Source organism: Oncorhynchus tshawytscha, linkage group LG08, assembly GCF_018296145.1.
Source record: "Oncorhynchus tshawytscha isolate Ot180627B linkage group LG08, Otsh_v2.0, whole genome shotgun sequence".
In the NCBI taxonomy this organism is placed as follows: Eukaryota; Metazoa; Chordata; class Actinopteri; order Salmoniformes; family Salmonidae; genus Oncorhynchus; species Oncorhynchus tshawytscha.
Genome location: NC_056436.1, coordinates 18,246,860 through 18,272,178, shown reverse-complemented (window position 1 = coordinate 18,272,178; position 25,319 = coordinate 18,246,860). Strand labels below are relative to the sequence as shown.

At 42.3% G+C, this 25,319-nt stretch overlaps 1 protein-coding gene across 1 annotated transcript in view; it reads left to right on the top strand.

Annotated features, from left to right (window-relative positions):
* The window catches only part of LOC112255779 (neuronal PAS domain-containing protein 3-like), a 314,403-nt gene extending 289,612 nt beyond the window's left edge, over positions 1–24,791 (top strand). The window contains exons 8-12 of the mRNA XM_042326252.1: positions 937–1,130; positions 1,938–2,044; positions 11,719–11,866; positions 19,169–19,284; positions 20,014–24,791. Coding sequence (XP_042182186.1) covers positions 937–1,130; positions 1,938–2,044; positions 11,719–11,866; positions 19,169–19,284; positions 20,014–21,455 — 2,007 coding nt within the window. The 3' untranslated portion in view covers positions 21,456–24,791. The remainder of the gene's footprint in view (positions 1–936; positions 1,131–1,937; positions 2,045–11,718; positions 11,867–19,168; positions 19,285–20,013) is intronic.
* The last annotated feature ends 528 nt before the right edge of the window (positions 24,792–25,319 follow it).

Sequence of the window (25,319 nt, the reverse complement as noted above, 5' to 3'; positions counted from 1 at the left end):
TCACTGTTCTGTTAGCTTTCTAATGCAATGCCTGGAATAGGGCTGTTATTTTTTTGTTGTTGTGTCTCTCTGTGTCTCTCTTCTGAATTGTAATTCAATGTCTGGTTCCCATTGTTGAGGGTTGCTTATCCCTGGTGGAGCAGGAGATGGTCTAAGGCTTTGAATGAGTTTAGGGAGCAGGAACTGTCTGTGTGAATGATAATAATCGCGTCTCACCAATCTCAGAGGTGTGCCACTGAGAGGCCAGTGTCAGTAGTTTAAAGACTACAAAACAATTCCCCCTGGGTTTAACCTGGCAATGATTAAAATGGATGGATCTGAAAGTGTAGTTTGCATATCTAGTCAGTTCCTCCTCTAGGGCAGAATAGAGCTACAAAGACTTTAAAGCTAGCGATAATTAGGACCTTCAAAACATTTGTCCTCACCTCCACCCTCGCTATTTTGTGTTTGGAATTCTCCATTACTGCTTTTGAACTGAAACTCTCTCTCTCTCTCTTTCTCTCTCTCTCCCTCTCTCCTTTCTCTCTCTCTCTCTCTCTCTCTCGCTCTCTCGCTCTCTTTCTCTCTCTTGCTCTCCCTCTCTCCTCTCGCTCGCTCTCACGCGCTCTCTCTCGCTCTCTCTCTCTTTCTCTCTTTTTCTCTCTCTCGCTCTCTCTTCCTCTCTCTCTCTTGCTCTCTCTCCTCGCTCTCTCTTTCGCTCGCTCGCTCTACTCTCTCTCTTCCTCTCTCTCTCTCTTGCTCTCTCTCCTCGCCCTCGCTCTCTCTTTCGCTCGCTCGCTCTACTCTCTCTCTTGCTCTCTCTCACTCGCTCACTCTATTTCTTTCTCTCTCTCTCTTTCTCTCTCGATCTCTATCTCTCTCTCTCTTTATCTCTATCTCTCTGTGTCTCTATCTCTCTCTTTCTCTGTGTTTCCCCCTCTCTCCCTCCTCCTATAGGTGATCCATGTTACAGGCAGGCTGAGGATCCGTATGGCATTGACCCACAGTCGGTCGGTACCCATTCAGATCATGGGCATGGTGGTGGTAGCCCACGCCCTCCCCCCCCCCACCATCAACGAGGTGCGCATAGACTGCCAGATGTTTGTCACCAGGGTCCACATGGACCTCAACATTGTCTACTGTGAGAATAGGTAAGGCTTGACTGTATTTTACTGTACCCACATGGCAGTGATACACATAACTGAAATGCAAGGGGTAAGGTTTGAAAACATCTGAAACCCTACCTCTTCAAAGAGTCTCTTAAATAATCCCACAGCACCGCTTGGTATTACGTTGCTCTTATAGTTGTGTAGGTAGTTCCACTCTAATCGCTAGGGTTTGTAATTTCATAGCATTAGGCCTATATACTGTACAACTCATCATGAACATTCTATTTCTTTGCTACCTGTCCTCATCTCTGTGGGATTGAGATCACTGAGATAGTTTTCTTTTTACCCCTGTCTGCCAGACAGTCAGTTATTTATGGGGAAATCACATCTGGACAGTCAGTTTTACAGTGAGATAGCCTCAGCCTTTCTGGGAAATGACATGGGAAACTGATCAGAACTACTTTCATCTGTTTCATAGGGTATTTGGTGAGACTAGAAATATCAGAAATAACCACACAATATGTAAGACAGATAGTAGACAGGTTGCTTTTGGGTGAACAAAAAAATAATGGATAGATTATATTCAATACTAAGCGATAGGCATTTTATCATGTGAAATGGGAAGACATCCTATGTTCCATTCTATCCATTTGTCCCTGAATGTGTGTGTAATACTTACTGTATCTTTGTGAAAGGCATTAGTCTGACAGATCAGGATGAATATGGTCTATCTGGTTAAGCTGGAATGACATTGTGTTTTAAGAGCCGTTTGAATGTTTTTCCGTTTCTGTTGGTGCTTCTTCTCTTGCCGTCATCACGCGCTGAATCCTTTTCCAATCCCTGTTGTAGAATTAGCGACTACATGGACCTGACGCCAGTGGACATCGTAGGGAAGAGGTGCTACCAGTTTATTCACGCAGAGGATGTGGAGGGCATCCGGCACAGCCATTTAGACTGTGAGTATTATACCTATACTTTAAGGGTTACCACATCATTTCAGTATGTTACCACATCATTTCAGTATGTTACCACATCATTTCAGTATGTTACCACATAATTTCAGTATGTTACCACATAATTTTAGTATGTTACCACATCATTTCAGTATGTTACCACATCATTTCAGTATGTTACCACATCATTTCAGTATGTTCCCACATCATTTTAGTATGTTACCACATCATTTCAGTATGTTACCACATCATTTTAGTATGTTACCACATCATTTCAGTATGTTACCACATAATTTTAGTATGTTACCACATCATTTCAGTATGTTACCACATCATTTTAGTATGTTACCACATCATTTTAGTATGTTACCACATCATTTCAGTATGTTACCACATCATTTCAGTATGTTACCACATCATTTCAGTATGTTACCACATCATTTCAGTATGTTACCACATCATTTCAGTATGTTACCACATCATTTTAGTATGTTACCACATCATTTCAGTATGTTACCACATCATTTCAGTATGTTACCACATAATTTCAGTACACAACTTATTATGAACACATTATTGCAGAACAAATTTTGTTATGGGAAGTGATCCATCACAACTATCTCCTCTCCACCCAAACACCAAAGTCATCGGTCATTGTGTGCTTCACTGCAGAGCTGTTGTTGTTCAGAACAAAGTTGTTCTGATCTTATCAGCGTACAGAATAGGTGTCAAAGACCTGTAGAGAGACACCATCTAGATGATGATCCACGTTATCTGCCTCTGTGACCTTCTAGGGTTTGAACACGGGTCTCCTACATGCCACAAGAACTGGTTAGCCCACATTGAGCTAAACCCTGAGTCAGGGTAATAGGCCTGTAGAGAGACCACATCTAGAGGATCCATGTGATCTGCCTCTGTAACTCATTTACCTTGGATGGGGGAAATCTTTTTGTGTTGCAATGTCATGACTCAGGGGTAGAAATATATGCCATTGATCTTCAGACCCCAGGGAGGGAGATTGGAAACCAAGACCCCCACGCAAGTTCACTCCCAATGTTTCAAATGAAATGGCTGCATGCCTTCTTTGTTTGTTTGCGTTCAACATTGAGCTGTTTACTTTTAGAGTAACGGTCATCTTTGCAAATGTGTCTTTGCATCTCTACTCCACCAGAGCAGCTTTTATAGCCCGTGGCAGGAAGTACTCTCCGCTCGCTTTACTTCTTCATTCCAAAACGTGCCATGATGTGATATGTTTCGCCAATGAAACTTTACTGTGGCTGGTTAAACACTGAGGAGGCATTGTGGGAGCAGTGCACCATTTGATTGGGCTTTGCAACATGGATAGGCAGGCTGCCATTATTGGAGATCTGTGGGCTGAGCTGCCCCCTGGGCCCTTTCTTCGTGCTGGGTGCTGGATTGTAAGTGTAAAGGGTGTACATTCCCTTGCTTTATTAGGTGGGAGGTGAGTGTCCTTGGGATTGCCTCCTCGGCCGGGGAACTTGGAGCCGTCTGATTAGATATTGTGAGTTCAACTGAATTAGAGCGCAATTACTGCTGCATTGCACTGTCCCTGTGCCTTAAAAATGCACCAGATTGGGTTCATTAGCGGCTGATTTGAAACCCAGCAGAGGGAATGTAGAGAGCGAGAGCTGCCCATGGATCACATTGATAAGAGAGGCTAATGCAGGCAAATTGAGGCAGAAGGCAGATTGAGGCGGTAGGCAGATTGAGGCGGTAGGCAGATTGAGGCGGTAGGCAGATTGAGGGTAAAGCAGGCCATTTGATGCTAAGGCAGCCAAATTGAGGCAGAAGGCAGATTGAGGCGGTAGGCAGATTGAGGCGGCAGGCAGATTGAGGGTAAAGCAGGCCGTTTGATGCTAAGGCAGGCAGATTGAGGTGGCAGGCAGATTGAGGCGGCAGGCAGATTGAGGTGGCAGGCTAGGCAGTAGCAGCAAACAGTGGCACCGTTGCATACCTCCAGCTACCCCTGGCTGTCTCCTATCTAATACGCTCCACCCAGGCTTTAGTCAACTTACAGTCAGTGCATGAGCCAGGAAATTGGTTGAGTGTTCAGTGCTGCTAAATAGTTAGTTCATGTATTTATGTATTTACGGAAAGATACAATTAAAACATTAACACCCTGAATGAACAAGATTCAGATGTATTGCAGCATTGTACTTAAAAGTGTGCGCTAATTTCTAGTGTTTGTCCTTTTAGTGTCTGTTCGTGGATTTGATGTTGATTTCATCTGGGTATACTAAACAGTTAGCCTGTGTACCTGTCTCTCTAGCTGTCCTACCACTCCTTTCTACTCTCTGTCATGCTAAACAAATGACACAGATTACAAGGTCTGGAATGTAGTAGTTGAACAGAGACTGGCAACCAGGCTACTATACAGTATTTACAGTTAGAGAACAAAGCCATGGGAATTATTCGATGAGCAATTCAGATTGGGATAACTAAGGTCTGTTAATTCCCCTTCACTAAATAAAGACTGCTATATTCCTAGCTAGTTCAGTTGATAGTTTCATCTACACATTTACACTTGTGGGAATTGGTCAATATGGATAGGACTACATTGAAATATTTCTTACAGAAGAAATATGAAATGCATAAGAATGGTAGCAACTGAAAGAGCAGTTGAAAGGGAACAGTTTGGAGATTATGGGAAAATGATTAGACCAAAGGTGAGGACATAACAGTTCACCTGACACAAGACTGAATCCAAACATTACACTGTTGATGGTATGTACATTTTACATTTCCTGTACTTTTCGACACATTTGTTGATAACGAAATCTGAAAATACTGTGGATACATTCAGTAGCATGATAAGAATATTCCTGGAAAATGTGGGGGAGGTGCAACATCAGACAAAAAATGACAAGGGTTTTTTGAGAGCGGACTAACTGGTGTCTCCAAGTGGTCACACATCTCTCTAAAGTTATTTCAATGCACTTTTATGACTCAAAGAAGAGTCTTCAACTGAAAGATGCTTTTTTGAGCTCTCCTAGCTGTGCTGTTGAGGAACTAGAGCAAGCACACTTGTAGTTGTTTTGTTTGGAACACAACTGTGCATCCCCGCCATCACACAATTACTGCTGTTGTTTACGCAATTCAAAAAACTGCCGTTTTAAATTGCAATCTGGGTCAGGTGGGTTTCACTTGAAGCTTGTTCTATTGCCAACATGACTTGCTAAGTTATAAAATAGGATCTTACAGTGTAAGGCTTTTCACAAGGCAACTCAGGGAAACAGATCATAATTTTGGTGTGCATAGAAAGGAGTGATGAGAGTGTGAGCTTTAAAATAGACAAACAAACATTCTGTTCAGATCAACCCAGGGTATGACGTCATGTCATCTTGGAACTGTACATCACACATAGTGATCATAAACGTTGACACTGTATATGACATGAGTTTGATGATATGGAAATGTGAAGTGCACATTTGGACTCACGGGTGTTTGGCTTGTATAACATCAAATCAGTATTTATTATAATCCTCAACGTCTCATCTTTCAAAATACATTGAGTCCTCTCAATTCACAGCATTTCCCTCACTCAGACAATAAAACGTTTGCAAAAGTTGCCCAGTTAGTGGGAGGGATGGGAGCAACTTGTTGTCCCACGCGGTGCTCATGTTCAGAACAGCTGTCAGTCAGAACCCATACAGCTTTGTGAAGCGCCGAGCCAGAGCTCTGACGTCATGTATAGCTGTACAACCACTACGTTCCAATTTAGGCGCTTACCAGTGCCCAAATCTGTCATTTTCAACCTGTCTACGGGTACAAGTGTAAAGGGTTAATGCACACGACATATACCCATCATTATCATCATCGGTCACATTATCACCATATATGTGATGATCATTTGGCCTTTGTGATGATAAATAACTGATCAAATGTAGTTATAGATGTATATGAGCAGATATTTATAGCTAGCTAAGTCATGCATTGGGCATAGCTCATAAGGCATCATACGTGTGCTGATAATGCATTATGAAGAGGGTATTCAGAGGAAGCGTTACCAAAAATGTCCTGACAGACTGTGGTGGTTTGGTGTGAATAGCAGCAATCAGCTGGTGAGGCAGGGTGACAAGGTCACTGGATCTGAAGGAAATGTATTATTCCACTTAGCCAACTCTCTAGACGCGAGGTCAGAAGTGAACCATCAGACTTGAGAAGGTGTTTAAATGAATTGGCTTTTGTCCAAGCTTTATAATATGGCCATTTAGTTGCTCAACTTTTTATTCATAGCGTATCCTAGGACTGTGAAAAGATCACATAGACTCCATTTCATATAGACCAAATCTATATAGACCAAATCTATACTGTGTGTTTGTACATCACTACGGTTCATACTTCACTCATCAACGCATGTGCTATGACTGGAAAGGTTCTTTTTAATTCATTCCAGAAGGATACATGTTAAGCCAAGACATGCGTTAGTCTGACGATCTGATAACTGAACTGTAGCATACACAGTAGGGACAAATGGTTTTGAGTGACTGTTATATCAGACTGGGGAAAAGAGATGGTTTTCATGAGATGGAGAGAGATACTGTAGCTCACTGAAAGAACTTACATCTCTGAGGACTTAAGCCATCTGCCTCCAGGCATACTACCAGAACCTGTCTCCTGAGACTAGTTCAGACTGACTCTAATAAAAACCAACTCAGCTCACTTGTTAGGACACTACAGATACTGGAAAATACAGCTGAAATGTTGAATGTTGACGACACAGGCAAAGTTGCTGTAAATTCAAAGCTTTGGAAAACAGTAACTTTGGGCTTCAACAATAGAGTGTACCTCAGGAAAAACATGAAGAAAACCACTCGCCACAATACAGGCAGAATGTCAAACCCGGTAGAGAAGAGAACATTCCTTTCTGTCTCCTCCCTCATTCATAAAATGTTTGCCTTTACAATAATACCCTGATGGACTGCAAAGACTTTTCATAAAGCAATTTCACGGTGTAAATGACTTACTTTTATATGACGGTGACACCACAGGAGCTTGGTAGCACCTTAATTGGGGAGTATGGCTCACAGTAATGGCTGGAACGGAATCAATGGAATGCTATCAAACACATCAAACAAGTGGTTTCCATGTGTTTGATACCATTCCACTTAATCAATTCCATCCATTATTATGAGCTGTCCTCCCGTCAGCAGCCTCCTGTGGGTGACACCCCTTGTCGCAAGCCAGGGCCACTTGAGGTAAAGGGTATCTGAAAGGTAGTCACCGTTATGGAAAGGATCCAAGTGATTAAAACAAACTGAAGGACAGGAGGAGAGGAGAGGAGCGAGAGAGAAGAGGCTCACAGCGAGAGAGAGAGAGTAGGGGAGAGTGGAGCCATCCTACAGGCATGCCTGGGGCTGCAGGAGAAAGAGACAGATTAAAGGGCCCGTATTCCTTTTAATGCCTGGACGACTCCGGCACCGTAAAACGGCACTGTAAGTGGACAAGGTAAAAAAATAAAAATAAGACTCACCTGCAAACACATTGTGCCAGGTAAGCCAGGGGTGGAGTGCATTGGGTATGCAGGTAGGCTAGCGGTTTGACTCACAGAGCCGACTAGGTGAAAAATCTGTCGATGTGCACTTAACAATAATTTCTCCTCTAAATTGCTCTGGATAAGAACATGTAAATGTAATGACGCTAATACTGATGAGAGAGCTCTGACGTTCAAAGGCAGAGAGATACGGAGGTCCAGGTTTGGTGCCTTCATAGATATACAGTTCACTTGCTATACTGTAGAATGTGTAACCTTTATTTAACTAGGCAAGTCAGATAAGAACATATTCTTATTTGCAAGGACGGCCTGAGATTAGAATATGACTGTGGACTTTTGAGTTTGCCGTGTATACTTGATTTGTCAAGTTATTTACCAAGATTAGAGTTAGGATTTGGAAATGTTTATTTTTTACCTGAAATAATTATGGTAATAAATACATCCTAAAATAATATATGAGTCATGACTACTAATATTTTGACTCAATATCCTCACAGCAGATACAGTATAATGATTGAGTATATAAATTCTTAATTATTTCCCAAAATATTAGAACCATCACATTTACAGTTCCCAAATATTGTAGATGCAGTTTGAATCCAATATTTGGATATTTGGATAATCATGAATGACTATTCAACTGAAAATAATCTAAATAATGTTTATATCTTTCCCTTTTCAAATGTAGTATATTGTGTATATCCTATCATTGTTAACTCCTAGTATAACAAATCGAGGGTTATACTAGGAGTTAATAATTGACATTTTAGCAGTGGGGTGGCAGGTAGCCTAGAGGTTAGAGCGTTGGGCCAGTAACTGAAAGGTTGGTGGATTTCCTGCAATTCTACACATTTTGCCATGTGGCTTCTAAAGTATTTTGCAGTTTTAAAGCAAGTTTGCTGCAAATCTACACATGTTGCCATGGGGCAGATAAATCATTTAACAATTTTATAACTAATTTCATGTAATTCTACCCATTTTGCCATGGGGCGGAGAGAATATTTTGCAGTTTTACAGCACATTTTCTGAAATTCTACACATTTTGCCATAGGGTGCCATAGAGAGAAATGTTTGCAGTGGTAATTCAACCATGATTACTACAAGTTTAGATAGTTGGCCATTTTACTAATTTACAATAAGTAATTTTTTAATGCTGACATGGGCTAATTGATTGACTGTCAGTGACAGTTCACAACCAAATTTTTTGAAATTGCAACTTGTGTATTCTAGTATTCTAACTCTCAACAGTAAGTTGAGACCCCCAAATTAGTTTAAAAAATACATATATATTTTTGTCTTTGGAAATGTACCCACGGGCCACCAGTTGCCCATCCCTGCACTACAGTATACTAGACCTCCTCAGTAGTAAACAAGTAATTTCTTTCAATTTTCTCTTTATTTTCTTTACTTTTCATTCTATATGTATAGGAAAAGAAAGCAGTCAGTGATCTAAAGTCAATTAGTAGAACCCTTGGGAAGGTTTCTTAAACAATGCTATTAGTTCCTAATACTTTTTCATTACTGGCATTCTTTTTATATACAGTTGAAGTCGGAAGTTTACATACACCTTAGTCAAATACATTTGAATTTAGTAATTCACAATTCCTGACATTTAATCCTAGTAAGAATTCCATGTCTTAGGTCAGTTAGGATCACCACTTTATTATAAGAATGTGAAATGTCAGAATAATAGTAGAGAGAATGATTTATTTCAGCTTTTATTTCTTTCATCACATTCCCAGTGGGTCAGAAGTTTACATACACTCAATTAGTATTTGGTAGCATTGGCTTTAAATTGTTTCTCTTGGGTCAAACGTTTCGGATAGCCTTCCACAAGCTTCCCACAATAAGTTGGGTGAATTTTGGCCCATTCCTCCTGACACAGTTGGTGTAACTGAGTCAGGTTTATAGGCCTCCTTGCTCGCACACACTTTTTCAGTTCTGTCCACAAATGTTCTATAGGATTGCAGGTCAGGGCTTTGTGATGGCCACTCCAATACCTTGACTTTGTTGTCCTTAAGCCATTTTGCCACAACTTTGGAAGTATGCTTGGGGTCATTGTCCATTTGGAAGACCCATTTGCGACCAAGCTTTAACTTCCTGACTGAGATGTTGAGATGCTTCAATATATCCACATAATTTTCCTGCCTAATGATGCCATCTATTTTGAGAAGTGCACCAGTCCCTCCTGCAGCAAAGCACCCCCACAACATGATGCTGCCACCCTGTGCTTCACGGTTGGGATGGTGTTCTTTGGCTTGCAAGCCTCACCCTTTTTCCTCCAAACATAACGATGGTCATTATGGCCAAACAGTTTGATTTTTGTTTCATCAGACCAGGGGACAGACCAAAAAGTACGATCTTTGTCCTTATGTGCAGTTGCAAACCGTTGTCTGCATTATGACAGTTTTGGAGCAGTGGTTTCTTCCTTGCTGATCGTCCTTTCAAGTTATGTCGATATAGGACTCGTTTTACTGTGGATATAGATACTTTTGTACCTGTTTCCTCCAGCATCTTCACAAGGTCCTTTGCTGTTGTTCTGGGATTGATTTGCACTTTTCGCACCAAAGTACGTTCATCTCTCGGAGACAGAATGTGACTCCTTCCTGAGCGGTATGACGGCTGCGTGGTCCCATGGTGTTTATACTTGTGTACTATTGTTAGTACAGATGAATGTCGTACCTTCAGGCGTTTGGAAATTGACTCCCAAGGATGAACCAGACTTGTGGACGTCTACAAAAAAAATGTCTTGGCTGATTTCTTTTGATTTTCCCATGATGTCAAGCAAAGAGGCACTGAGTTTGAAGGTAGTCCTTGAAATTCAACCGTGGGCACACCTCCAATTGACTCAAATTATGTAAATCGACCTATCAGAAGCTTCTAAAGCCATGACATATTTTTCTGGAATTTTCCAAGCTGTTTAAAGGCACAGTCAACTTAGTGTATGTAAACTTCTGACCCACTGGAATTGCGATACAGTGAATTATAAGTTAAATAATCTGTCTGTAACAATTGTTGGGGAAAAAACAAAGTAGATGTCCTAACCGACTTGCCAAAACTATAGTTTGTTAACAAGAAATTTGTGGAGTGCTTTAAAAACTAGTTTTAATGACTCCAACCTAAGTGCATGTAAACTTTCGACTTCAACTGTAAATCATCCCCCCTCGTGGAAGTATTTTTATGGTAAAGGCTATTTGTAGCTGCAATTAAAATAACAATATGCATTTACTACCTTGCTCAGATTCTGACTGTTTCTGTTTTAGAGCGTCATGATTAATGCAAATACATATTGATTGAGATCATTGAGCGGTTAATTTAGCCTGATGTATTGCGACTGCCAGAGCATCTTCACTTATGCAAAGGCAGACAAGACAAGGACACAACCAGCAGAGTGTAGTTTAGTGTAGTGTAATGTAATGTAGTGTGGTGTAGTTAGTAGCTGATACAGACTCACAGTGCCACCAGGTGGTGGGAGAGGCTCATTGCAGCCAGCCTCAAAGCAGACAGACATAGTGATGCACTATTTTTTTAATCAGAAAACAAATCAGAAAATCTGATTTTAAGCATCTACCCTATAATTACAGCCCTTGCCTATCCCTAACCAGGAAATCAAGACCCATAAATTCAAATTCAATCTCTCTATCTAACTAACAAACTAGTCATACACTGTGTGTTCTGTTTGTGTGTTCTGTTTGTGTGTTCTGTTTCTATCCTGAAATCACACACCTACAGAGTTATATCTTTACCATTGTTACAACTGGTGTATACTGGTCCCGATTGACTCTCATTCATTCCATATTACGTATGTATTGTTCCCTCGTCGTTGGTTTCCAGATCAGCACACACACTGTCCTCTGAGGTATTTAATAGTGTACCCTGTGCCGCATCCCTGTTCCTGTTTTAGCCAGTCAGAGAACTTGATTAATGAAGGTAGCTAGAGCAGAGAGCAGCACAGCCCCTCACACAGCTGTTGGATGCCACCTGATGGTCTCTCTCCTTTCTTTCTTTCTTTCTTTCTTTCCTCCCCTGTATCTCTCTTACTGTATCTATTGTCCTCTTCTCCTCTCTTCTCTTTGCTCACTCACCTCCTCTTTCCTCTCTCCTCTGTCCTCCCCCCTCCCTCCTCTCCCCTTCTCTCTACTCTCTCCTCTCTCCACCCCAGTGATAAACAAGGGCCAGTGTGTGACCAAGTACTACCGCTGGATCCAGAAGAACGGTGGGTACATCTGGATCCAGTCCAGTGCCACCATCGCCATCAATGCCAAGAATGGCAATGAAAAGAACATCATCTGGGTCAACTACGTACTCAGGTAAGGCTGGGTCCCATCTGTGAACCACCCAACACATGACAGCCAGCCAGTGCCCAAAAACAGTCTGCTTCCAAAATGGCACCCTTTTCCCTGTGTAGTACACTACTTTTGACCAGGGCCCATAGGGTACTGGTCAAAAGTAATGCACTATACTGTATAGGAAATGGGATGCCATTTGGGAAAGTACACACAGAGTCAGCAACACCAGGAAGCAAACACAAGCGAACACAAGATTGGTCATTCATTTTCATTAAATATGCTATTTTTATTTTTACCATTTTACCATTTCAGTTTAACAAGGTGTACATTCTTCTTGTCAATACAATTTTCATCAAATGGTTTACGCATAGTTGTAGTACCTATTCTAAAGCAACTTCTTTGTCAGAATAGGATAATGGCATACAGTACCAGTCAAGAGTGTGGACACCCTTACTCATTCCAGGGTTTTTCTTTATTTTTACTATGTTCTACATTGCAGAATAATAGTGAAGACATCAAAATTATGAAATAACTAATGGTATCATGTAGTAACCAAAGAGGTGTTAAACAAATCTAGTAGCCACCCTTTACCTTGATGACAGCTTTGCACACTCTTGGCATTCTCTCAACCAGCTTCATGAAGTAGTCACCTGGAATATATTTCAATGAACAGGTGTGCCTTGTTAAAAGTTAATTTGTGGAATTTCTTACCTTCTTAATGTGTTTGAGCCAATCAGTTGTGTTGTGAGGGGTGTAGGGGTGGTCTACAGACGATAGCCCTATTTGGTAAAATACCAAGTTCATATTATGGCAAGAACAGCTCAAATAAGCAAAGAGAAATTACAGTTTAAGACATGATTTCTTTAAGACATGAAGGTCAGTCAATCCAAAAAAATTCAAGAACTTTGAAAGTTTCTTTAAGTGCTGTCGCAAAAACCATCAGGCGCTATGATGAAACTGGCTCTCATGATGACCACCACAGGAATGGAAGGCCCAGAGTTACCTCTGCTGCAGAGGATAAGTTCAGTAGAGTTACAAGCCTCAGAAATTGCAGCCCAAATAAATGCTTCACAGAGTTCAAGTAACAAACACATCTCAATATCTCAACATCAACTGTTCAGTGGAGACTGTGTGAAACTGCCATCATGGTCAAATTGCTGCGAAGAAAGAAACCACTACTAAAGGGCACCAATGAGAAGAAGAGACTTGCTTGGGCCATGAAACACAAGCAATGGACATTATAGACAGGTGGAAATCTGTCCTTTGGTCTGATGAGTCCAAATTTGAGATTTTTGCTTCTAACCGCCGTGTCTTTGTGAGATGCAGAGTCGGCGAACAGATGATCTCCGCATGTGTGGTTTTCCACTGTAAAGCATGGAGGAGGAGGTGTGATGGTGTGGGTGTTCTTTGCTGGTGACACTATCAATGATTTATTTAGAGTTGATTTATTTAGAGGCACACTTAACCGGCATGGCTACCACAGCATTCTGCAGCGATACGCCATCCCATCTGGTTTGCGCTTAGTGGGACTATTGTTTGTTTTTCAACAGGACAATGACCTAAAACACACCTCCAGGCTGTGTAAGGGCTACTTGACCGAGTAATGGAGTGCTGCATCAGATGACCTGGCCTCCACATCACCCGACCTCAACCCAATTGAGATGATTTGGGATGAGTTGGACCGCAGAGTGATGGAAAAGCAGCCAACAAGTCCTCAGCATTTGTGGGAACTCCTTTAAGACTGTTGTAAAAGCATTCCTCATGAAGCTGGTTGTGAGAATACCAAGAGTGTGCAAAGCTGTCATCAAGGCAAAGGGTGGCTACTTTGAAGAATCTCAAATATAAAATATATTTAGATTTGTTTAACACTTTTTTGGTTACTACATGATTCCATATGTGTTATTTCATAGTGTTGATGTCTTCATTATTATTCTACAAGGTAGAAAATAGTAAAAATAAAGAAGAACCCTGGAATGAGTAGGTGTGTAGAAACTTCTGACAGGTAATGTATATAGTTGAAGTCAGAAGTTTACAAACTCGTTTTTCAACCACTCCACAAATTTCTTGTTAACAAACTATAGTTTTGGCAAGTCAGTTAGGACATCTACTTTGTGCATCACACAAGTCATTTTTCCAACAATTGTTTACAGACAGATTATTTCACTTATAATTCACTGTGTCACAATTCCAGTGGGTCAGAAGTGTACATACACTAAGTTGACTGTGCCTTTAAACAGCTTGGGAAATTCCAGAAAATGATGGCTTTAGAAGATTCTGATAGGCTAATTGACATCATTTGAGTCATGTGGAGGTGTACCTGTGGATGTATTTCAAGGCCTACCTTCAAACTCAGTGCCTCTGTGCTTGACATCATGGAAAATCAAAATAAATCAGCAAGACCTCAGAAAAAAATGTAGACCTCCACAAGTCTTGTTCATCCTTGGGAGCAATTTCCAAATGCCTGAAAGTACCACATTCATCTGTACACCATGGGACCACGCAGTCGTCATACCACTCAGGAAGGAGACGCGTTCTGTCTCCGAGAGATGAACGCACTTTGGGGCGAAAAGTGCAAATCAATCCAAGAACAACAGCAAAGGACCTTGTGAAGATGCTGGAGGAAACAGGTACAAAAGTATCTATATCCACAGTAAAACGAGTCCTATATCGACATAACCTGAAAAGCCCTCAGCAAGGAAGAAGCCACTGCTCCAAAACAACCATAACAAAGCCAGACTAAAGTTTGCAACTGCACATGGGGACAAAGATCGTACTTTTTGGAGAAATGTCCTCTGGTCTGATGAAACAAAAATAGACCTCTTGGCCATAATGACCATCATTATGTTTGGAGGAAAAAGGGGGAGGCTTGCAAGCCGAAGAACACCATCCCAACCGTGAAGCAGAGGGGTGGCAGCATCATGTTTTGGGGGTGATTTGCTGCAGGGGGGACTGGTGCACTTCCCAAAATAGATGGCTTCATGAAGAAGGAAAATGATGTGGATATATTGAAGAAACATCTCAGGACATCAGTCAGGAAGTTAAAGCTTGGTCGCAAATGGGTCTTCCAAATGGACAATGACCCCAAGCATACTTCCAAAGTTGTGGCAAAATGGCTTAAGGACAACAAAGTCAAGGTATTGGAGTGGCCATCACAAAGCCCTGACCTCAATCCTATAGAAAATTTGTGGGCAGAACTGAAAAAGTATGTGAGCAAGGAGGCCTATAAACCTGACTCAGTTACACCAGCTCTGTCAGGAGGAATGGGCCAGAATTCACCCAACTTATTGTGGGAAGCTTGTGGAAGGCTACCCGAAACGTTTGACCCAAGTGAAGCAATTTAAAGGCAATGCTACCAAATACTAATTGAGTGTATGTAAACTTCTGACCCACAGGGAATGTGATGAAAGAAATAAAAACTGAAATAAATAATTCTCTCTCCTATTATTCTGACATTTCACATTCTTAAAATAAAGTGGTGATCCTAAACTGACCTAAGACATGGAATTCTTACTACGATTAAATGTCAGGAATGGTGAAAAACTGAGTTTAAATGTATTTGGCTAAGGTGTATGTAAACTTCCCACTTCAACGGTATCTGACAGTATTAGTTTGCTCTAAGGCACTGTTAATGAAATGCGTTTTTGCCATTGGCACCATTGAATTGATCATTGTAGAATTATCTCTGCATCCTAAAGTGATTGAGATGTTATTGTAATTTTAGATCCAGATACACACACAAAAGCTGTTTTTACAAGGAGTTACTAAATATTGAATTTAGCTGCCAGCACAAGAAGGAACCCTTCTCTCATCAACTGTAATAGATATATCTTCTCAATATCCTTCCAAATTTCTCCTCACCTCTGCGGTCCCATAGAGCAGCTGTGAGAGCCAAAGAGTTAGGAGCTTTGCTTTAGGGACAGCTGGATCAATCAGAACACTAGGAGAATGTCAAATGCTGTGTTCTCTGCAATCCCTGGCAGCGATATGCTCTAAATGATTATCTTTTGGCAAAGAAAGTGAGCATGGTTACATGCACACAATAATGTGATTATTGTGGATAGTCAGATGAATATAGTAGTGGCACTGATAAATGCAGAAAATTGCCAAGCAAAATAAACATTCTACCACAGTGAACATGTTATTTTTAGGAAGCATATTTGTTTCTGAGTTCAGACATATAAAGTTTGTGAATACCTATAAAGGTGAATACCTATGAAGGTGAATACCTATAAAGGTGAATACCTATAAAGGTGAATACCTTTATACCTTGTATGTGAAAACATTGTTGTTCCGAACTTCACTCTCGCTAAAGAGGGAGGCTCACTGAATGTACAGATCAAATACACCGCTGGAATGACAATTAAGGTGTTTACATGTCTTAATAATTCAACAGATTGTTCTGAAAAGCAGGTGTTTTAATCGGCGTATGCTTAATTCAATTTTGACCTTGCGCTGATTAAGATTTTACCTTTATTTAACTAGGCAAGTCAGTTACGAACAAATTCTTATTTTCAATGACAGCCTAGGAACAGTGGGTTAACTGCCTTGTTCAGGGTCAGAATGACAGAATTTATACCTTGTCAGCTCAGGGATTCGATCTTGCAACCTTTACAGTTTTGAGTTCAACACTCTAACCACTAGGCTACCTGCCGCCCCAGGTTACTGGCCCAACACTCTAACCACTAGGCTACCTGCCGCCCCAGGTTACTGGCCCAACACTCTAACCACTAGGCTACCTGCCGCCCCAGGTTACTGGCCCAACACTCTAACCACTAGGCTACCTGCTGCCCCAGGTTACTGGCCCAACACTCTAACCACTAGGCTACCTGCTGCCCCGGGTTACTGGCCCAACACTCTAACCACTAGGCTGTTTACTGGCCCAACACTCTAACCACTAGGCTACCTGCCGCCCCAGGTTACTGGCCCAACACTCTAACCACTTACCTGTTCACTGACCAAAGCAGGTTACTTCTAACCACTAGGCTACCTGCCGCCCCAGGTTACTGGCCCAACACTTAACCACTAGGCTACCTGCCGCCCCAGGTTACTGGCCCAACACTCTAACCACTAGGCTACCTGCTGCCCCAGGTTACTGGCCCAACACTCTAACCACTTTACCTGCTTTACTGGCCCAACACTCTAACCACTAGGCTACCTGCTGCCCCAGGTTACTGGCCCAACACTCTAACCACTAGGCTACCTGCTGCCCCAGGTTTTCTAACCACTGGCTACCTGCCCCCAGGTTACTGGCCCAACACTCTAACCACTAGGCTACCTGGCCCCAGGTTACTGGCCCAACACTGCCACTGGCTACCTGCTGCCCCGGTTACTGGCCCAACACTCTAACCACTAGGCTACCTTTTACTGGCCCAACACTCTAACCACTCTACCTGCTGCCCCAGGTTACTGGCCCAACACTCTAACCACTAGGCTACCTGCTGCCCCGGGTTACTGGCCCAACACTCTAACCACTAGGCTACCTGCTGCCCCGGGTTACTGGCCCAACACTCTAACCACTAGGCTACCTGCTGCCCCGGGTTACTGGCCCAACACTCTAACCACTAGGCTACCTGCTGCCCTGGGTTACTGGCCCAACACTCTAACCACTAGGCTACCTGCTGCCCCAGGTTACTGGCCCAACACTCTAACCACTAGGCTACCTGCTGCCCCAGGTTACTGGCCCAACACTCTAACCACTAGGCTACCTGCTGCCCCGGGTTACTGGCCCAACACTCTAACCACTAGGCTACCTGCTGCCCCAGGTTACTGGCCCAACACTCTAACCACTAGGCTACCTGCTGCCCCAGGTTACTGGCCCAACACTCTAACCACTAGGCTACCTGCTGCCCTGGGTTACTGGCCCAACACTCTAACCACTAGGCTACCTGCTGCCCCAGGTTACTGGCCCAACACTCTAACCACTAGGCTACCTGCTGCCCCAGGTTACTGGCCCAACACTCTAACCACTAGGCTACCTGCTGCCCTGGGTTACTGGCCCAACACTCTAACCACTAGGCTACCTGCCCCCAGGTTACTGGCCCAACACTCTAACCACTAGGCTACCTGCTGCCCCAGGTTACTGGCCCAACACTCTAACCACTAGGCTACCTGCTGCCCCAGGTTACTGGCCCAACACTCTAACCACTAGGCTACCTGCCGCCGAGTTAAAGTAAGTGTTTACATGACTATTGCATAATCTGCCAAATGCCATAATCCATTTTATATCTAATTATTAGTGTGTATTTCAACGCACTCACTGAATTTCTCTTCCTCTGGTTGTCTCTATTGTCTTTTCCTGCAGTTTTCCAGATTATAAATACCTCTGTGTTGTCTGTTCCTGCATTAATCCAGATTATAAAGACCAATGTGTTGTCTGTTCCTGCAGTAATCCAGATTATAAATACCTCTGTGTTGTCTGTTCCTGCAGTAATCCAGATTATAAAGACCTATGTGTTGTCTGTTCCTGCATTAATCCAGATTATAAAGACCTATGTGTTGTCTGTTCCTGCATTAATCCAGATTATAAAGACCTATGTGTTGTCTGTTCCTGCATTAATCCAGATTATAAAGACCTCTGGTTGTCTCTATTGTCTGTTCCTGCATTAATCCAGATTATAAAGACCTCTGTGTTGTCTGTTCCTGCATTAATCCAGATTATAAATACCTCTGGTTGTCTCTATTGTCTGTTCCTGCATTAATCAAGATTATAAAGACCTCTGGTTGTCTCTATTGTCTGTTCCTGCATTAATCCAGATTATAAATACCTCTGTGTTGTCTGTTCCTGCATTAATCCAGATTATAAAGACCAATGTGTTGTCTGTTCCTGCATTAATCCAGATTATAAAGACCTCTGGTTGTCTCTATTGTCTGTTCCTGCATTAATCAAGATTATAAAGACCTCTGGTTGTCTCTATTGTCTTTTCCTGCAGTATTCCAGATTATAAATACCTCTGTGTTGTCTGTTCCTGCATTAATCCAGATTATAAAGACCAATGTGTTGTCTGTTCCTGCAGTAATCCAGATTATAAATACCTCTGTGTTGTCTGTTCCTGCAGTAATCCAGATTATAAAGACCTCTGGTTGTCTCTATTGTCTGTTCCTGCATTAATCCAGATTATAAAGACCAATGTGTTGTCTGTTCCTGCAGTAATCCAGATTATAAATACCTCTGTGTTGTCTGTTTCTGCAGTATTCCAGATTATAAATACCTCTGTGTTGTCTGTTCCTGCAGTAATCCAGATTATAAAGACCTCTGTGTTGTCTGTTCCTGCAGTAATTCAGATTATAAAGACTTTTGGTTGTCTCTATTGTCTGTTCCTTCAGTAATCCAGAGTACAAGGACACACCCATGGACATCGCCCAGCTACCCAACCTTCCAGAGAAAGCCTCAGAGTCTTCAGAGACATCCGACTCTGAGTCCGAGTCCAAGGACAACTCTGGTACGGTACCACCAATCAATCAATAAATCATTATAATGGTATTGTTAAAACCCTTTTTACATCAACAGTTGTCACAAAGCTCTTTACAGTATAACCTGGCCTAAACTCCCTAAGAGAAAGCATACCTTGTATTATACTGTGGCCATCCATGGAGAAAGAGGAGAAAAGCCCTCATCATTCGTTTAAGGACAATTTTGAATGAAACATATTCAATGGAGTACCGCCAAGGGGGCAGGAGGGGAGAGGAGAGGATGATTTTGGGTGACAGTCTGAGGAAAGAGCCAGCATATTGGCCATTGGCACCAGGCCTCCCTCAGTGCCCCCTATGCCAACGGGCATGGTGAGAGTTGTGGCCCAGGCCAGCTGCTGCTGGGTAGAGTTGTCCTCCTCACTCTGACAGTACGGTTGGAGAGCTCCACTGCTCCAGTATCCAGGGGGTGATCGGTGCCAAGCCAACACACCAGGCACCAGACAGACAGACGTTATTATAACTGCAGTAGAACACAGTGGTGGAGTAAATAAGTCAGTTATTGTAATTGAGGGTTAAAGGGAATATTCCATATACTGTATCTCTTCATAGCAAAATACTGAACATTAAAAAGATCTTAATGAAGGGCATGAAAGATTATTTCATTTGTAGTGGTTATTTTGGACAGATATTTATACAGTATACATGGATTTTTTTGAGTGCTGTTGAAATCTGTATACTAAATGGTACCTTTCTCTCAGACGACAACGAGAACTCCAAGTGGGACAGGAAGGGGAACCAGACTGAGAACACAGAGGACCCGGAAACAGACAGTAAAAAGCAGCAGCAGGGCCAGTCGTCCTCAGAGCAGGAGATGAGGCGTCAGGAGGAGGGAGACAGCTCCTCCAACCCAGAGAGCCAGGAGAGCGAGGACGATCTGGAGCCCAGCGACTGTGAGGTGGAGACCAAGGAGGGCAGACTGGGCCGGCTGGAGGACCTGCACATCAAGGTGGAGCACTACGGAGATGGAAACGGAGGGGTGGAGCTGCACGCCTCACCTTCCTCCTCTGAAGAAGAGGAAGATGATGATGACGATGAGGAAGATGACGACAGCTTTAAAGCCTGTGACAGCGCCACCGAGACTCTCGCCACCCCCGCTGCCAGTAAGCAGCAGAAGCGTAAGAAGAGGAGGAAAAAGCAGAAATGGGACGGTAGTCGTCCTAAACGTATGTGCCTCTCCTCTGCCACCCCCAGCTCTAACACCTTTGTTGGGGCTGTCCCCCTCCTGCCGACCCCCTCCCCTGCCAGTGCCTCTGTGCTCAAGATCAAAACGGAAATGTCAGAGCCCATCAACTTTGACAATGACAGCATCATCTGGAACTACCCACCCAACAGAGAGATCTCCAGGAACGAGTCTCCCTACAGCATGACGAAGCCCGTCCCAGCCCACGATACCTTCCCGTCCCCACAGCCTGGTAGTCTGCAGGTCTCCATCCCAGACTCAGTGCTCACTCCCCCAGGAACAGAGGGGGGCAGTGGGGGCGCAGGTACCAGGAAGGGCGTACCCCCCTCCTTCAGCGGTTATAGCAGCGCCCCCTCCTCGGCCTCCAGCGCCACCAGCCTGGCCCCTCCCTCTGGCTCTGGGTCCTCCTCCGACCCCCTGTCCCCGCCCCTCTCGGCCTCGCCGCGCGACAACCAGCAATGTCAGAGCACCCCCACCACTTCCGGCTCCTCCCTGCTGTACACCAGCGACCTGGAGGCCCTGCAGAGGCTGCAGGCCGGGAACGTGGCGCTTCCACTGGTCCAACGGGTCACCGGCACCCTCGCCACGACCAGCACTGCTGCCTCACGGGTCTACACCACTGGCACCATCCGCTACGCCCCCGCCGACGTCACTCTGGCCATGCAGGCAGGCGCCAACCTGCTGCCCAACAATGTGGCCCACGCTATGAACTTTGTGGATGTCAACGGTAGCCCCAGCTTTGGCATCGACCCCAAGACACCCATGGAGATGCTGTATCATCATGTCCACCGGCTCAACATGGCTGGCCCTTTTGGGGGTACCATGTCCGGCGCCAGTCTCACCCAGATGCCAGCAGCCAATGTATTCACCACGGCAGAGGGACTGTTCTCTACTCTTCCATTCCCTGTCTACAGTAACGGGATACACACCACACAAACTCTGGAGCGCAAAGAAGATTAGAGCAAAACACCCAGACCATATTACTGTGTTCAACTGTCAAAGACTCTTTGAGGCATAAGACTGTGTTTCAAGTGGAAAATAAATATATTCTAGCATTTTGAATTTGAGCAATTGAGCTTGTGTACTAGAAATGAATGGCTCCTTGTCTTTCTATCCTTTTCTCTCTCTCTATTGACTCCCATTCTATCAATCTCTCGTCCTCTTCTTGCTCCTCTTACAGTACTATCAATTAGATTTGCTCTGATCAAACTCAACTGACTATTGTTTGTTGTAAAGAATTAATTTTTGCCTACAGAGAATTCATATTACCGTTGGTCTCCTACTGGACTCTGGGGTAAACTACTTTTTATTTGAGTTGATTATGTTGCATCTTTATGAAGATGTCTAGTGTATTTAAAGAGTGATGGTGGAAGATATATTTCTATGGAAAGAAACCCTTGGATGGTTTTGCTTCATATCTTGATGTGATCAAGGTTAACTATGACAAAAGGATGTTACTCTGTTTGACATTGTCATAGAAATAACCTTAAGAAGTATGTTTTAAGGTTAGATCATAATAAGGGTATAGTAGTTTATTTTATAATTCATTTTGTTTATTTTCTATAGAACAGACTTAATTTGCAAATCAAGCATTAAAAGCAATTTTAGCAGGGTATTTGCCTGTGAATAGAATGTTTTAAATCCCAGGACTTTGGAACAAGTACAGGTCGGTGTGAGATACAAGTATTCCCTCGGTTCCATTTCCTTGGTTATGTCTCAAATGGCACCCTGTTCCCTATTTATTGCATTACTTCTGACCAGGACCCATAGGGCTCTGGTCAAAAGTAGTGCACTACTTAGGGAATAGGATGCCATTTGGAATGCACTCATCCTCTGCAGATCCATGGTGCTACTGTTCCATCAAGTTACTACCCTCCTTCAGCTGGCTGATGTAGGTTCTTCTGTTCCACAGCTCTCTCACAGAGATGAGTGATTGAGTGACAGCTGGGGAGAGTCAAACCTCTAATCAACATAGTTTCGTGTTCATTACTACTCCCCTCAGTCAAGTTCAAGGGCTCAATCAGATTGGGCCTGAAGGATAGAATATACCTATATGGAGCAGGTTGATTTTGTTTGTATTCTTTGAAAACTAGATCACTTTCTAGTCTCAGTGTAACAGAGGCTAATTTGCATCATTAACTTGAAAAATGAATGTTTAACTTTGACTGGCTTCTGTCAGTTGTTTTTTCTACTCTACCCTTCCTCTTTCTTTTACATCCTAAACCTCACTACTATCAACGTCAGTCTCCCAAATCCGTTCTTCCATCAGCCATTGTCCGATTCCTGAAATCACATATCAAGGAGATTGTAATAAAGACATGCGTTTCAATCAAAACGGAATATGTTTTTGGAAAAATCACATTCCCTAATTTTTTCTCTGTTGCCAAAAAAGTTATCTCACAGTTTGGTGTTAAGAACACTGTGAAGGGCATGAAACATTGCTGTTTAAAAAATTGTAATAAAATGGAAAAACTGTCACTTCATCTTTTGACAGCCGTCCATCAAGTAATCTATTACTAAGCGTGATAACCGTAAACGTGTACAATGTGTAAGTGTCACTGTCTGTCAGTCTCCATAGCGATTTCAGTGTGTGTTACTATATGCAGTGTTACTGAGCTGATGTAGCTGTTTTGTCCTTTGTCTTCTCTGTGCTTTATCTGTAGTCTGGGGTTGGACAGGGAACGTGTGTAACCCTCTCCTTCTCCTCTGCAGTCTTAGTGGACCCGTGGAGGTTAGTGGATTTCGTGTGGTGGCCTTCCAATGTAGCGTCACCTTTTGCTGCTTCCTTCTGTCTGTATTTCTTTCTGTTTCTGCTGTTGCTTTGCTGTTGTGTAGTCTACAGACCTCTCTTTCTCTCAGAGATAAAAGACTCTTAACTAGCTCAAAGGTTTAAGGAGCCATTTTTTGCCATTGAGGAATTCTGGGTTTACAGTTTCCAGCTTGCATTTACCTACCCTATGAAAAATTACGACAAAAAGCTAAAGTAGCATTTAGATGTATCTTCTAGACTGGAACCATAAAAGCCTCAGTTGTGAAACATTCCCAGAGTCCCTTGTGCTTCTTGTATGCATTGGGTGTATTTCATTGGTTTCCACCAAACCTGTTGACTTTAAGGACCATGCAACTCACAGGACAAAAATATGATGGTAGTATTTCAGGACAATAAACAATTTTAAAGATTTCTAAAGAAATGAAAATAAAAAATATTTCGCACTATAAATCTATTTTTATAGATGTTTTGGAAATGCATGTTTACTAAGTTGATTGTTAGTTTACTTGATTTCATTCGGTCCAGCAGCTTTGTCTCAACGTTCAGTGTTTTTTAGTCTGTCCAACAAAGGGAGGGGGAGCCTTTGTCTTTTGAACTGAATCAGGCTACTCCCCTACATCAGGAAACAGTGTCTGTAGTTTCTGTGTAGATGTGTTGTTAATCAAATCCAGGTCATGAAATAAATGTAAGAAAAATAATAAAAAATGAACGTTTGGGGTTGGTTGATTGGAATGCTGGAATGGTTGCAGGGGAGCTTGGTGTCATCACTTGAGATTGATTCTATCCTAGATGTTAGTGTTTTCTAAGACGTAGCGAAGCAGGGTGAGACTGTCGGGTCTGGGGCACAGCTCACTTAAAACAGACACTGTGGACGGACCAGGAAATACACCCATATGTTACAACAGAACAGCAGGATGAGCTGTTTTAATGTCTCTGTGTTGTGTCTAAATGAATTGCTGGTGATTTAAACTTAAACTAATCTCAGCTACTGTCAGATACATAGTGTTTAAAGTTTAAATATGAAAAATGACTTCATTACCTGTGAAGACTGTGTCTGTGTTTTTAACAATTTCTTGTACAATTATACAGATTATTTTAAGAGAAACCAAGTAGATGAATACTACAGGAGAAGGGGATTCTCTTAGTATCAATGTTAACAGTGTTATAAATTCTAAATACAAACAAATTAAAATATTAAAAAGAGAACTATGGTACATTTATTATTTTATTTGTTTTATTTTTTATTTTTGAAGAAAAACAACAACTAACTGAAGCTAACTTTGAGTGCCTGGTTTATTTTGTATATATTTTTTTTAAACATTTTTATTTCCATTTTTTAATAATGCTGCAATTTCAGAAATGTACATACTTCATTTTACAACAGGGTTATTTTATACTTTTGTAGGTTTCCATTTGTTCAAATAAACCTGTCATCATCATCCATGGTTGTTTTCTGTCTGTAACACTTTTTTTTTTACCATCTAACAGGTGCCATATTCATAATAAACTTCTCAAAGATTTGTTAATATCTGGCATCATTTATTTTACATTCAGCCATGTCAATGAATGCCCCACACCTCAGTAAGCTGCCTCAGTTTTTCTTTCTTTCTGCCTTTCTTTTCTGATCTTGCTTGAAAAAAGTGATACTGGTCTAATGCTTTTCCTAGTTGGAATCTGTGTACATTGCTGGGACATCCATTCAGGTACTGTATGTTCACACTTAACAATCCTGCCAAAATGGTAGCTATGTCAGACCACAGTCTGGGTTCATTCCCCTCCAATCAGAATACTTTGGTCATTATTTAATGTAGTCTGATTGGTCACATCATTAATCATAGGGCAGCTAGTACTGGTTGTTACAGTACAGTGATTTAACTCACATTGTCACTTAGATAAAAGCACACACAGTATTATGTTAGCTCACCCATGGATAAAATAACATTACTGTGATCATGTGTGAAATACTTTAACAGGATAAATTAACCGACTATCATCACATGGAACAACACTCACACACGCATCATCTTGGATGGACAATCTTACGATCTTGTCAA